At 35.1% G+C, this 14,506-nt stretch overlaps 1 protein-coding gene across 1 annotated transcript; it reads left to right on the top strand.

Annotated features, from left to right (window-relative positions):
• Positions 1 to 526: 526 nt before the first annotated feature.
• Positions 527 to 13,659, top strand: DAZL (deleted in azoospermia like). Its single transcript, XM_037061173.1, has 12 exons — positions 527 to 812; positions 869 to 1,071; positions 4,296 to 4,442; positions 4,709 to 4,800; positions 5,320 to 5,371; positions 6,045 to 6,108; positions 6,201 to 6,340; positions 7,729 to 7,800; positions 8,691 to 8,741; positions 9,547 to 9,660; positions 10,982 to 11,080; positions 11,735 to 13,659. Exons 1-12 carry the CDS (start codon positions 527 to 529, stop codon positions 11,786 to 11,788), a joined length of 1,374 nt encoding a protein of 457 aa, XP_036917068.1. The 3' UTR covers positions 11,789 to 13,659.
• The last annotated feature ends 847 nt before the right edge of the window (positions 13,660 to 14,506 follow it).

Genomic DNA, 14,506 nt, shown 5'->3' with positions numbered 1-14,506 from the left:
GGGCGGTGCTGTCACCCATTGGCTAAATAGTCTCGGGTGAGCCCCAGTACCCAGAAGGCGCCGGGGCCCCACATACCGCGCCTCAGTCCGCCTGCGCCCCTCAGCCTCGCGGGGCAGTGCTTAGGCCTCCCGAGCCTCGCTGCCACCTTCAGACTTTTCTTCACTTTTCTCCGGTTACCCAGTCGAGGCCGGGCAACGGGCAGGAGCAGACCAACCAGCACCCCAAAAGTGGTGCCAGAAGAGCAGCCTCTGCCCCGCAAGCCCCGTCCGCGGGGACTGCCAGCTGCCGCCATCATGGTGAGTTGAGGCGGAGGCCTGAGGGGCAAAACAGCATGGCCGCAACTCGGTGTTTGGGGGGGAGGTGAGGCGCGGAGGGGAGCTGGAAGTGGGGTCACCCAGCTTTCCTGTAAGAGGCGCCTGCCTGGGTCCAGTCGGGCCACGCCTGGGAGGTGGGGGGGAGGCAGCCCTCTGGCGGCCGGGGTGCGGCCTGTTCGGCACAGCCGGGCAGGCGAGGAGGAGGAGCACGATGCCGCGAGGGTGGGGGAAGGGGGCGGCCCGGTGGACCTGCTCGGACGGTCCCCAGGCCGACCACGTGCAAGGCCCGCGGCCTTCGCGCCCTCGCCACCTCCCGCCTCGGCGCGAACTAGGCTGCGGAGAACAGGCCCGGGTTCTCCGCCCGGCGGGACGCGGGGTGCAGGGCTCCCGGCGCCCGCCCCTCCCCCACCCCGCGGGCCTCTTTCCCGCTCTCACCCTGTGGGGACGAGGCGGGCGGCCTCCGCGAGGGGGCGTCGGGCGCCGCCATGAGACGCCACGTGGCGCCGACTGGCCGAAGGGCAGACTTGCTGATAGGGAGCCCGCGTTTTCTCAGGAAGCAGCGCCCTCCTGGCCCCCGTGAGGGCCGAGGTGCGGGACGGGGAGGCCTCCCAACTGGGGCGTCCCGCGGGCGGGGCCGGGGAGCTCAGCGAGGGCCCCACACCGAAGCGCTTTGGGGTGGCCCCTTCTTCCGGCCTGGGGTGCGGCCGGGCGGCTTCAGGCCCCAACCTCGCCCGCCGCCCGCGTGGGAGCGCGGGGGTAGCGAGAGTTCCTTTTGCTTTTGAGGGCCCGTGGGATTGAGAAGTTTAGGAATTTGTTCTCGGGGCAACAGTTTCCCTCTGCATAAACGAGAGAGCTTTAAGCCAAGTGTACGGGCGCGAATATTTTTGGGGTGTAGATGAGTTTTGGTAAATGGAGGTTGTCCATCACCGCGAAGTAAGTCTGCGAACACTTTTGATTAACCGTTAAGTCACAAATGCATCGTATATCGTGTGTTTATTATAATTACTATTCTATTTTTAGAGGTAAAGGGAGAAAACATTTTATTAGTGCATATACTGAAATAAAATTTATGATTTTATGTAAGTAATTTGTAATGACTATTAGTCATGTAGTTACCCATATTAATATTTAATAATCGGTTAGGTGCTATAAATAATTGCAATAATTTTTTTCACTTTCAGAGGAAAAGGGGCAACACTAATAATAGCTTACTGATGTTTTTCTGATTATAAAATTAACATTCAATGTAAAAAAGAGGTCTATCTTAATCTGTTAATTTTTCATGTCTGTGCCTTTCCAGATTGTTTTTCTGCACATAGGGAAATTTTATTTTACAAGTTGTACCATGCAGTACTATTTTACAACTTCCATTTTTCACTTAATATAGTGGACATTATTTGGAATATAGTGGACATTTTGAAACTGGCCATTTACTTGAAATATCGTTAAGAAAAATAATTCTTACATTTAACTTACATGTAACTTATTTTCTGTATGCTTATGATGGTTAAGATTAATACTTCGATACCAAACTTTTTGCTTTCTTGTGGAGTACTTTTTGGCTATAGTTTAGAGTAACTAAAGATTTTCTATTGGTTATGGATGTTACATGTATAAATTATTATATATAAATATACACAGTAGGAGTTTAAAAATCCCTGCTGTTCAGCCTTGTTAGGGTACTTTGCTTACTTTGTTAGCTTTGAGTGCCACCTTCTGGCTAAGGACTAGGACCTGAGGGTGCCTTAATTTTAAGGCATTATGACACTGGTAAAATGATTTGATGGGTTTTATATTTAATACCCCAAATAAGCACGCAGCCAATCTGACCAACCCAACTTATATTCAAACTTCCTATAATAGCTAATGGCTTTTTTTCCCCTTTCCTCCAATCACCATTTAGTTCTTTCAAGTATCCATTTTACTTTTGTAAATAGAATGTGAAACTTAGAACTTTTCCTCTTCAGTTCTGGTGACACTATCGGAGCATTTCTCAACCATGACCCTATGCAAATTTTGGACCAGATAATTCTTTGTTGTGGTGGGCTGTCCTTTGATTATAGGTATTTATTGTATCCCTGGCCTCCAAAACCTCCCCTCAATGATAATCATTACATTATCATAACCCCTATAATCTGACACAGTTTTATGGTCTGATATTACATCTGTAAATTGAAAAAAAAACACCTTTTTTTCTGACTCAGATAATACTGTAAATAGTTATTAAATTAAAGGGTATCCAAAATTCATCCAAAAATGAGGACATTGAGAAGGAGAAAAGAAAGTCTGCAGTAATTTCAGAACCACTATTTTGTGTTTTGGAATTTTGATTAAGCTAATTGAAAGGGATTGATAAATTGTCTATAGTAAGGGAAACCTATTCGAGTTCTGAATAGTTCAAGATAGTAACTTCTGTAATACAGTCCCATTTCGAAAAAAATTAAAATTGTAAAAAATTTGTTTTTATGCTTTTTATTGGAAAAACTTGAGAAATAGTTTACACTCTCTCACTTTATGGTCATGAAATGTCACCCACAATTAAAGGAAAGAATTGGAAAGTATTCAAATAGAAGTAAAGAATGACGATTATAAGCACACATTAATACAAAAAAGCCAAAATGGTTAATAAACTTGGTGATTTGACAATTTTTATTTCATCTCATCAGTATAGCAGTTTGTAGAATCTTAAATTTACCAGTAACTTTTAGCATATAACAAAGTAGGAACTTTACCTCCTTTGTCATTATCACTAATTTGTATAAAAGATACTGTGCTTACCTTTTAAAAAATATATAGCAGTTGGTTTCTTTTGTCCTCGTTTTCCTTCATAAACAGAGGTATAATAGCTTTATCTCTACAAAATAGCTCTTGCCACCTTTTGTACTTGGCTCTTATATTCAGTAGGCACTTTATAAATGAGTTGCAAGTGAGCAGATATGGCATAAAATAATTTCTTGAAGTTCCAACTCAAATTAGTTGTTAATTAATAAAGTCTCTGCAAATAACTCAATAGTAAGACCAGGAAGTAAACTTTTTTAACTTATTAAAAATTCAGATAACAGGACACTAACTTATATTGGTATACTCTTTTCAAAATGAATTCACAGATGTTATCTCACTTCATTCTCAAAGCAATTTTCCCAGAAATAAACAGCTGCAAAGTAAGTGGCTTATAACCCAGTAAGGGATATGAACCTACATTTCATGACTAAAGCAGTTTTTGTTTCATTGTGCTATATTGCCTTTCCAGCATATATTATCAGTAAATTCTGTCTCAAAGAAATTTACATTAAACTTAGTGTGGGAAGACTAAAGACAGAGTCTTGGCCAGAATCCAAAAAATAATGAGTTTCATGTGTGGGTCTCTTCTGAACATAAAGATAGTATCATATCTATCAGTCCACTGTGAAAATTAGAAATTATCAGTAGGACTGATTTGGTATGATTCAAGAGTATGTTATTTCAAAAGATGCTATGAATTACCCTAGCGTTAGGAGAAAGGATGATAAGCCCTTTTTAGCAGGAACTCCAGTGTGTGAGCAGATAATGTTTTCATGATGCACTTCCCAAAGTAAAACAGGCCTACTAACACAAGGATTTTTATGTTATAAAATCCATGTTAATTTTGGGGAATAGAAAAATGAGACAAAAATGGTTTAAAACGTAGATATGTTTTCTTTTTGATGCTGCTTTTAAAATTTTGTCTACTTAAAAGATTTACTATAATTTTAAATTATTTTTAAAATTCAAATTTACTTATTTGCAAAGAACATTATGACCAGTAATTTTATTTTTTACAAACGTGAATTTACTATTTTTCATCAATTTACATAGTATTTTCACAAACTCAATATAAAATCAGTGTTCTACCACAGCATTGTATAAGAATGTTTTACACTTTAAAAGCAAGAATTATATTTCACACTGTGTATGGTTTTTGCTTGAATATCTAGTGATAATATCTGTTTACCAAATTACAGTCTGCTGCGAATTCTGAGACTCCAAAGCCAACCATCTCCAGAGAGGCCAGCACCCAATCCTCCTCATCTACGACCAACCAAGGCTATGTTTTACCTGAAGGCAAAATCATGCCAAACACCGTTTTTGTTGGTGGAATCGATGTTAGGGTATTGTATTCATTTAATTTATTTAAAAATGTATTTTGTGAAGAACGAGATTTTGCCTCTTGCAAAAATAAGGTTTTTTTTGTACTTAGTGCAAATTTGGAATTAGTTTTGTATTTAACCTTTGGGGACTAAAAATATCTTTGACAAAGAGCTACAGGTAGCTTGGGGGGGATACTTGAGGGAAATAGTTCCAGGTCATCAACTCTTTTATAGCATAATTGGCGTATTTGAGTGCCACATATTTAAAGTCAAATTCTTTTCCGTAGATGGATGAAACCGAAATAAGAAGTTTCTTTGCTAGATATGGTTCAGTGAAAGAAGTGAAGATAATCACGGATCGAACTGGTGTGTCCAAAGGGTAAGTAAAATATATGTTAAGTATAAATTATATATGAATTAGTCTGTAGAGGATTAGAGAGGCAGAATTCAAAACTGGTGTTCTTATACACGTATAAATGAAGTTTGTGACTTTGTTAATTTCTTTCTGTACAAGATAAGTTTGCTGCCAGCTCTTTCGTTTAATCATTTTCCTAGTATTTGTATTTAAATTTTTCCACCTTCATTTACTTTATCTATGTGGATTAATCAATTTTTTCAAAGAATCATTTTCTTTGCACATTATATAATATCTTAAATTTTAACTATCTTGCCATAGATAATAAATTAAATTTAGGATCGTAGATGGGGATTTTCTGTTAATGAATAAGGTTCTCACATTACTTAGATTGTAAGAAAAAGAGTGGTAGTATTTCTAGGTTATCTATCATGTACATCTTTAAAATACTTAGTATATTCTTCATTGTTACGACTTTTGTTAATTCTTAGAATACTAGTAGTTGTAAAACATGTGGTTTTACACATTTATCTGCTTTTCTAGCTACGGATTTGTTTCATTTTATAATGACGTGGATGTGCAGAAGATAGTAGAAGTAAGTAATTTTATGAAAACTCTTAATTAGATTATGGATGTAATGTTTAATATTGTTTGAGTCCTGAGTATATATATTCAGTCTTGTATAAAATATAGAGATAGATGTACTTTTCTGAAAAACAAACTTGAGTAATCTTACGTAATTTGTGAGAACCTTTTTTTTTTAAAGATTTTATTTATCTTTAGAGAGGAAAGGAAGGAGAGAAACATCGATGTATGGTTGCCTCTCGTGAGTTCCCTGCTGGGAACTGGCCGGCAACCCAGGCATGTGCCCTAATTGGGAATCGAACCACAATCGTGTGGTTCCCAGGCCCGCGCTCAATCCACTGAGCTACACCAGCCAGGGCATATTTTTTATTGAGCCAGTCTTATATAAAACATAGAGGTACCTTTCCTTTTTGAAATCCAAATTTGAGTAATCTTACATAATCTGTGAGAATGTGTTTTTAATTGGGCATCTAGCTTCATGAACTAGACATAGAATGTAAAGGGTTTTGATCAAATTGCACATCTCAAGTAGTGATGGTAAGTAAGGTTCTGATAAATTTTGATTTACTGTGTTTTTTACCACTGATCTCAATAATAGAAATTTTAGATCTGGGGTATTTATCAAAGTTTTGGAAGTAAAGATTTGGAAATTGATTCTACTTTTGTTACTATTTTATTTTCAGTCACAGATAAATTTCCATGGTAAAAAGCTGAAACTGGGCCCTGCAATCAGGAAACAAAATTTGTGTGAGTAAAGAAAGGATTTTTTCTTGTTGACACATGTGTAGCTATTTAGAGAACTAAAAATAAGCTTTGTTTTCTTTTTGTTCTTTAAAAAGGTACTTATCATGTGCAGCAACGCCCTTTGGTTTTTAATCCTCCTCCTCCACCACAGTTTCAGAGTGTCTGGAGTAATCCAAATGCTGAAACTTACATGCAGCCTCCAACCATGATGAATCCTATTACTCAGTACGTTCAGGTAAGAATTATCTACATTCTTGTATTTTTCACTTATTAGTTTCATTTATTATGGAGATCTTATAAGTGGGGGCACTTAAAAATAAGCTAGTCTCACTTTTACCCTCTATGGAATTATATCCATAATTTCCATAAGTGATAATACTGTCCTGTTTGAATACTTCGAGTAATGGACATTTTGTTTAAATATGTCAATCTTAGTGTTCCTTGTTCTAAGCTAAAATCTGCTTCTATATGGTCATAAGCCTTTATCTTGAAACTGACCTATGCATAGCCACGTAGAACATACCTTTTCTTTTTTTTCCCTTCTATAATAACTCATAAAAAGTATTTCAAGGCAGCTTTTCTCATGTGTCTGCCTGGTTTATTTCTCTCTAAGGGTAAGACGTTTGTCTACTTACTCTTCATTTGCAATAATTTCCATATGCTTCCCATATAGATTGCTGCCTTACAGATATATTCTGGTTCTAGAATGGGTAGGTTTCTGATGACTTAACTATTTTTAAACTCAGTCTGGCATACAAGGTAAAATCTGGTTATGGTTACTTTAATATTTGAAGTGGTATGCGGAGTATTTACTATCTCCTATTGATAAATAACTTTTATTTTCATTTTATTTCATTCCATTTAAAACACATTTTATTTGAGAAAAGAAACAAAACAATAATGCAATAGTGCCGCAGTGTCTCTTTTTTGTTTACATTTTCATCTTCCTAAAATGTAGGGTATGTTTCTTTTCTTATTTTTCTTGCTCTAAACATGACTAGAAGAATAAACCCACTATTCCTAAGATGTATTATGAGGTATTACCTATTCTGGGTCTATTCAGGTATTCTGCTACCCAGAAGTTTTTAATCAATAACACTTCCTGAAAGATGTACTGTATTTTACTGTCTCTTTTCCAGTTTTGGGTTGTATGTTGCACTTAACGTTTAGAAGTAAAATACGGAAAGAGCCATAAAGTCTGTAGGAAGACTCTACATTGACTACACATTATTACCCCATGATAATGTCAAAGAAATAGAAAACTGCCTAAAAGTATTTTTACAAGAAATAGCAGGTGTATAAATACAACTTTAATATGGAAAACTATCCTAATAAAGCCTTGTCATCAGAGTAAGAAAGAACTTCTGAGTAGGGATACACATACATAAAAGATAAACATAAGCTAGAAAAATTAGTCATTTCCCTTATTTATTCCGTACTCCTAGAGAACACTTTTTTTTTAATGAAGCCAGTCACTCAAATAAGATCTGGTATTATATAGAGAAAAACAATGAAGACTTTTTTATTTTTATAGTTTTGTTCTTTTGGGAAAAATACTTATCCTTTCCAATTTTTAAACCATATACATTGCTAATATCTTCTTTCTTGAAACATTGTTTTCAGGCATATCCTCCTTATCCAAGTTCACCAGTTCAGGTCATCACCGGATATCAGCTGCCTGTGTACAATTATCAGGTAATTTAAGAGGGAACAAAATTATTTACTTTGGAATATTATTGAGGCCTTTATTTACATAAATTTCCTTAATAGTTTCCCATTTAAACTAGTTGAGTATGCCTGGAATTTAATTAAAAACCTCAAATTAAATCTTTTGTATTGTTAGAAATAAGGAAATGATATTATGACAGGGATGTACTTAGCAGGAAGTTTTATCTTGTACTGTCTTACAATGTTTGGTGTCCCCTTCATAATTCTTCATCCTTGCTGTCAAATAGCTGAAACACTCTGACTGACTTTTACACATTTTACTAGGAGAGTAGGTTAAAATAAAATGATTACTCAATTCTTAGAGCATTGACTTCCAATTATATTTGAGTGTTTGTTTTAACTACTACAAGATAGTGGTTCTCTGAATTTCTGCTCAGATTTGATGTGACTGTATCTATGTCTCATGACCATTTCTATGGTAATGTATTCAAAGAACTACTGTTACTGAGTTTTCCTGAATGCTAACTTCGGAAAGTTGGGAAAAAGATGGTATTTTCACATGAAAGTAATAATAAAATCCTCAGGTATTAGGAACATAAAGTACTAGTTTCTTTTATTATAGCAAGTTCAAGGACCCAGCATGATGAAACATTGTCTATCTCATATCTTTGCAAAAAGTGTAGGAACAGTTAAATAATTACTACCTTTTCTAAAAATTTTATTGTACTTTTTTCCCATTACCATTTAGTCCCCTTACTTCTTCCCTTGCCCCGAAATTACCACACTGTTGTCCATGAGTCCTTTTTCCTTTTTGCTTAATCCCTCCACCCTTAACCTCCACTCCCACCCAGCTTTAGCTGTAACTCTGCTTTCTGTGAGTCTGTCTCTATCTTGCTTTTTTTTGTTTGTTTTTTAAGATGCCACCACAATGGCCCACTGGAGAACAAAGGAGTTATGTTATACCTCCGGTAAGTTGAATTAGCCAAACATACTTTCTGCTTTTTTAAGTATTTTTTATTTTTTAAATATTACATATTTCTTGGCCTTTTCCATATCATGTATGCCTAGAAACATTTTGAATTGTCCTTTTACATTATATGTTATGTTTTTCTAATTTCTTGCCAATTCAAATATATGCTTCCATGGGAGAAACTGCTTTTGTTTTTCAGCTTGTTATTGTGTGCTTCAGCAATGGCTGCTCTTCATACAGCAGATGTTCAATTAGTTACTAATAGAATACATAACTGGACAAAGGTAGTACTAATGCCTGTGCTAATGGGATTCTGTGGATTTAGAATTAGTGTTGCATCTGCTTGTTTTCTGCCTACAAAAAATCTGTTGAAGAGAAGCAAAGTAATATTTTGCTGTGATACACTTACATGTTATATAAGAAAAGAAAGAAAACAAGAGTGCTATCTCTGAAATACCTGAGTCTTTATTATTTTTAGTCTTCATCAGGACTGGATATTTGAAGGACATGAGTTAAAATTCTCAGGCATTGGGAGATACCCTCACTAACATTTTGAAATTTGTTGTTTTAAGAGCCCTTCTAATTCTGATTGTGTTGAGTCTTAAAAGACATTTTAAAATAAAGGACTCTTAATGAATTTTAGCTCCTCAGTTTAAAATGAAGTTTCTGTGATAATGTAATTGAACTTCAATACAACCCACATTTAAACTTTTAATATCAGCTTGCCATTTTGAAGACTAGATTGTTTGGAAATGTATATAATGTACATCTCTTTAATTACACTTTTATTATTTTAAATGTAGGTTTATACAGCTGTTAACTACCACTGTAGTGAAGTTGATTCAGGAGCTGAAGTGTTGACTAGTGAATGCTCAGTTCATGAAGCTACTCCATCAACTGGAAATGGCCCACAAAAGGCAAACATATAATTTTGTTTATTAATATGTTCATATTTTTTACATTTTAGTAATGGCCCTTTGAAGAGTAAGCATTGTCTCCAAATTTAAATATGGAAACTATAAATGAGTTTGAATAATTGACTGAAAATTGTTGAAGCCAATGAAATTTTAGGCACCCCCAAACTTTTAGTGCATACATACAATTTCTGATCCAGTCGTCTTTTCCTCTGTTCTTTTTTTTTTTTTTTTTTTGCTTAACCGTACTTTAATAAATATTATATTGACCTGATTTAGCAGAATTCAGTGGGCAGACTTCCTCGAGTCTCCCAATCTGCAAAAGAGGGATTAGTATGAATTGTGCCTGTTTTTTTTAACCAACGTAAACATTTATTTAGCTAAATAATAGCATACAATTACTTTTGTAGTATTCTTTCTATAATGTTACATATAGTAGATTTCAGGATTGGTGGAATCACTGGTAATAATTGAAATACTGAACAGTTGTGTTTTTTATCATTATACACATTTTCTTTAATAACAGTGCTCTCAGTTTTGAGTTAATTCTCTTAAGTTTAATTGAATGAGTGGGAATATGGGTGACAGTGGGGAATTTTCATTGTAGTGTGTGGACTCTTTCCATGTGTTTTTCAGTGGGGAAAAAGTTGAAAACTACTGAACTGTAGGGTGAAAAAATTCCCTGATTGATACATGATTCGAAATTTGGAAAAATGTTAAAATAGCTCAAAGTATAATTACAGTATCAGGTTTTTATCCTGGATTTTTTTTAAATGTTGAAGTTCACTGTTTCTTATCTAACAGGAAAAATTAAAGAGCCTTGAGCGAATATCTTAGGGTTTCACTAAATTGAACTTTTTTTAAAAAAATTATTGTTCAATTACAGTTGTCTGCATTTTCCCCCCACCCCAGTGAAATAACATCAATTGAGCTTTTTAAACCAGTACTTTATCACTAAGGTTCTGAAATATTTCTACAGGCCTGCAAACCAAACAACTGAGGTTCAATTCCCAGTCAGGGCACATGCCTGGGGTGCAGGCCAGTTCCTAGCAGGGGACGCTCGAGAGGCAACCACACATTGATATTTCTCTCCCTCTCTCTTTCCCTTCCCCTCTAAAGATAAATAAATAAAATCTTTTAAAAGTAAATAAAATATTTCTTCAGTTTGGTAGAAAAGTTACATTCTAAGAGATGTAAGAATTATGAATTCTGTAAGAATTCTTTAGAAATAAGTATATGTATTCATTAAACTTTATATTTAAAAAGCTTGTTAACACTGAGTGAAAGGAGTAGTCTTTACATGACCGAAAACTTTGTATTTCAGAAATCTGTGGACCGAAGCATACAGACAGTGGTGTCTTGTCTGTTTAATCCAGAGAACAGACTGAGAAACTCTGTTGTTACTCAAGATGACTACTTCAAGGTATGAAAGGAATAGTACACAGGACAAAAAGTACATCTGCCAGCCATGGAGCCTCTTTTTTTCCTGTGGTATATACATTTTGAGGTTGTATAGAGCATTTAATTGAACTTTTGACATTCGACTGTAATCAAAATTTTACTTGGTAGTGCATTTTATGCTGCTCAGACATTGATACAGTGTTCTTAGGTAACAAACTTTTAGTGGGAGCTTTTAATTGAAAGACTTTGTGAAAGAAAAGAGTTGAAAGAGAATATTAGAGGAAATAGAAAAATTTAAATACAGAAAGCAGCACTTAGTACCAGATGGACTTCTGTTAGAAAAACAAAACTTTTTAAAAAACTGAATTTTTCACCAGCTGTCTTTGGGTCATCGTTGCCAAATCTTAAAGAATCTTCATCAAATGGTTTGATTCTAAGCCCTCCCTCGGTTTCTGAGTTTACCAAGATTTCTTCCTAAATTAAATTGTTGCATAAAAGTAGTTATTGTACATTTGTTATCAAAGTGCAGGAATATTTCCCCAGATCAGTCACTTTTCTTTCATTCATGGTTTTTAAACCTGAAGTAAATATTTTAAGTATTTTGCAACTCTCTTAGGTCATAGTGATAATAGGAAATTTTTAATGAAGTAAAAAGGACTGATTTTGTCTCTTCTAGGATAAAAGAGTGCATCATTTTAGAAGAAGTCGAGCAGTGCTTAAATCTGTTTGATCCTCTCTTCTAACTTTCTAGTCTCATGGGAAGTTGCTGGTTTTGAATATTAAGAAGAGACCGAAAGTTTTTCACTATTCTAGAAATTTAATTGAGTATTGATAAATCACATTAAGACTATACAAGCTGTATTAGATTGCCTAGTTTTATTTTAAATTGAAACTGTTGTTCATTAGATGTTTATTTAGAAACTGGTTCTGTGTTGACTATATAGTTGAAAGTAAAAAATAATTGAGACTGAAAGGAACAACTTTAAGATTTATCTGTAAGGATTTTTTAATTGAAATTGACGTTTTAACAGTTTAAAAGCAAATGCTGATTTTCAAAAAATTGTTTTAGGAAACCTACTGTTTTGAAAGGTCAGTTTTGATAGAATATAAGCATTTTATTTCTCTAGTAAGTACCTGTGAATAGTACAGTATTTACAATATTGTGCTTTACATTTATTATTTGGCTAGAAATTTACCATAAAAGCATAGTTTTTAAAACTGCATTTTAAAAAAATCAGTGGCACTCAATAATATAGTTAGTTTTATTGAAGTCTTCCTCATCTAAACCCAGCAAAACCAATTCTAAAACAGTCCAATCAGTGGGTCTTATATTTATTAGTTGGAAACACTATCTTTTATCTAGAATCCACAGAGATACCTATTTGAATGGGATGGTAATTAGATAATTAAAATTCTAGACTTAATTTTCTTAAAGAATCCAAGACAAATTAAATTTTACTAGGTACATAAGCTTCTTGGTGAATTAACCATTCTTTTTTTTTTCTCTTGAAATGCTTAACATACCTTAAATTGTGCAAAATACTGGGAATAAAGAATGCTGAAGCTTTTTTTATATTGCTTACAGGTTAATCAGAGTATCTGAAAGGAATTCTTTTTATAAAAATATAATATTAGTTATTTGTTAAAAAGCAAATAGATTTTTGTTTTTGTTTGTTAACCTATTATATTTCTTTTTTTAAAGTAAAATATGTCTAAGAGAGTCAAAGTACTTTTGTCATTTCTAAATCATAAAAGTTGTTTTGTAAGCCTATCCCAAGAATGTAGTAGAGTTAGTTAATCCAATTCTAGATGAACCTGTCTCCTCATTACACATTGTATATCGTGACAAACAACTAGAGCACCAGAGCCCCTTTTACTGTACCCACAGTCTTGCTTTTCCAGTTTGTAACACCCATTTTCCCAGGAGGTTTGCTTTTATGTCTTTATAAACAGCAGTGTGAGTAGTTTTAAGGCTAAGCCTTGGAAAGGTAGCAATGGGATAACACCTTTCTAAAGGAAACACGTGCCTCAACATCATTTGACGTGCCATGAACATGAGTTTAAAATGGCTTCCTGGCCTTTCTTTCATTGGCCCCTACACTAAAATGTAGGAAAACTCTTTTATCCCTAACCTAATACAGTTACCATTGGCCGTATCATCAGTGCCCATCGTTGTCATATAATTCCTAGTAATTTTTATTCTGAATCTGAAGAGAAGTGTCTTAAGGATACCCAATAGGGCTTTCCTATGCCTCATAATTTGAAAGTAACCTGAAACTTGTCCTTTTAAAAATTCTCTGTACTGTTTTTTATGTATGCTATAACATTCTTACATGTATCATTCTGTGATTAAATCTCCAGGTTACTGGAAATTATACTTAATTTCTAAAGAGCCACTTACATGACTTTAAGTAAGGGAATAAACTTGTTGTGTGCTGTTTTGTTACTGAAATATTTTAAAAAGGGTAAGGTGTAAAGAAGAGACCAAGTCCTGAACCTTTCAAAATGGAAAATTAATTTTGAACTTAAAAGTATGTTCCTATTACATATTGCTGATACTGTTTTTGCATAAATGAATAAACAAATAAAAAAACTTTCTCCAGAGCATTTTTTACCTACTTATTTTGTCATATTACCCAATGAAATGGTGGGGAGTTCGGTGGGTAGTAGCAACAAGTTTTAGATACTTGAAATTCAAGACTATATATTGTTCAGTTTGTTAATCTGGTAAAGTTGGTTTATAAAAGGAAATTTTGCATCATTGTATTTTTACTACTTACAGAATTAAGAGATAAGTATTCATGAGAGAATAATCACATAGTGTTAAGTTGAAAATAGTTAACAGTGGGTTTCAATGTAGTTTCATCAGCAGTGTAGTATCTAGTAGGAATGTTCAAGAATCAGTTATGATTCTGCAAGCCCGTGGCCAGGGTTCCTCATTTCGGGCTATAGGTGTCCTCTGTCTACTGCACACGTTGGGCCTAGTCTCTACTTTGGGGTATTGTAGTTGTCAACAGGGTATAGATTTTTTTCATGCTGTTTTTTTCCTATGAAGAAGATTCATCACCTCTTCCAGTGTTCCAGTTCTAGTTCTATAAGCTGAGGCCATTGGAGAGGAAATCTTCCCTGTTGGATACTCCTGTGCCCTACTTTGAACTGACTCATTACCAGAAACTTGATTTTGATAACAAGGTTCTGTGAGATTTAAAAAATGACTTCTGAATGACCAAAGATAAAATTTTGGTATTTGAAGTAAAATAATTGGCAAATGCATAATCCTTTAATGTTTCTATGTGTATATACACACATGTACATACACACGTATACATCTTCTATGTGTATATACATGTGTACTGTTATCCAGAAATACTGCATTAACCCTGATCAAGCTAAAACTAAACTGCATATAACAAATTTTTTTAAACCACCTTGATATTTTAAGCATATC

Source organism: Sturnira hondurensis, unplaced genomic scaffold (genome assembly GCF_014824575.4).
Source record: "Sturnira hondurensis isolate 20B ecotype Veracruz unplaced genomic scaffold, ASM1482457v3 Scaffold0013299, whole genome shotgun sequence".
NCBI lineage: Eukaryota > Metazoa > Chordata > Mammalia > Chiroptera > Phyllostomidae > Sturnira > Sturnira hondurensis.
Note: the sequence above shows the minus strand (reverse complement) of the source record. Positions and strands in the feature narration are given on the sequence as shown.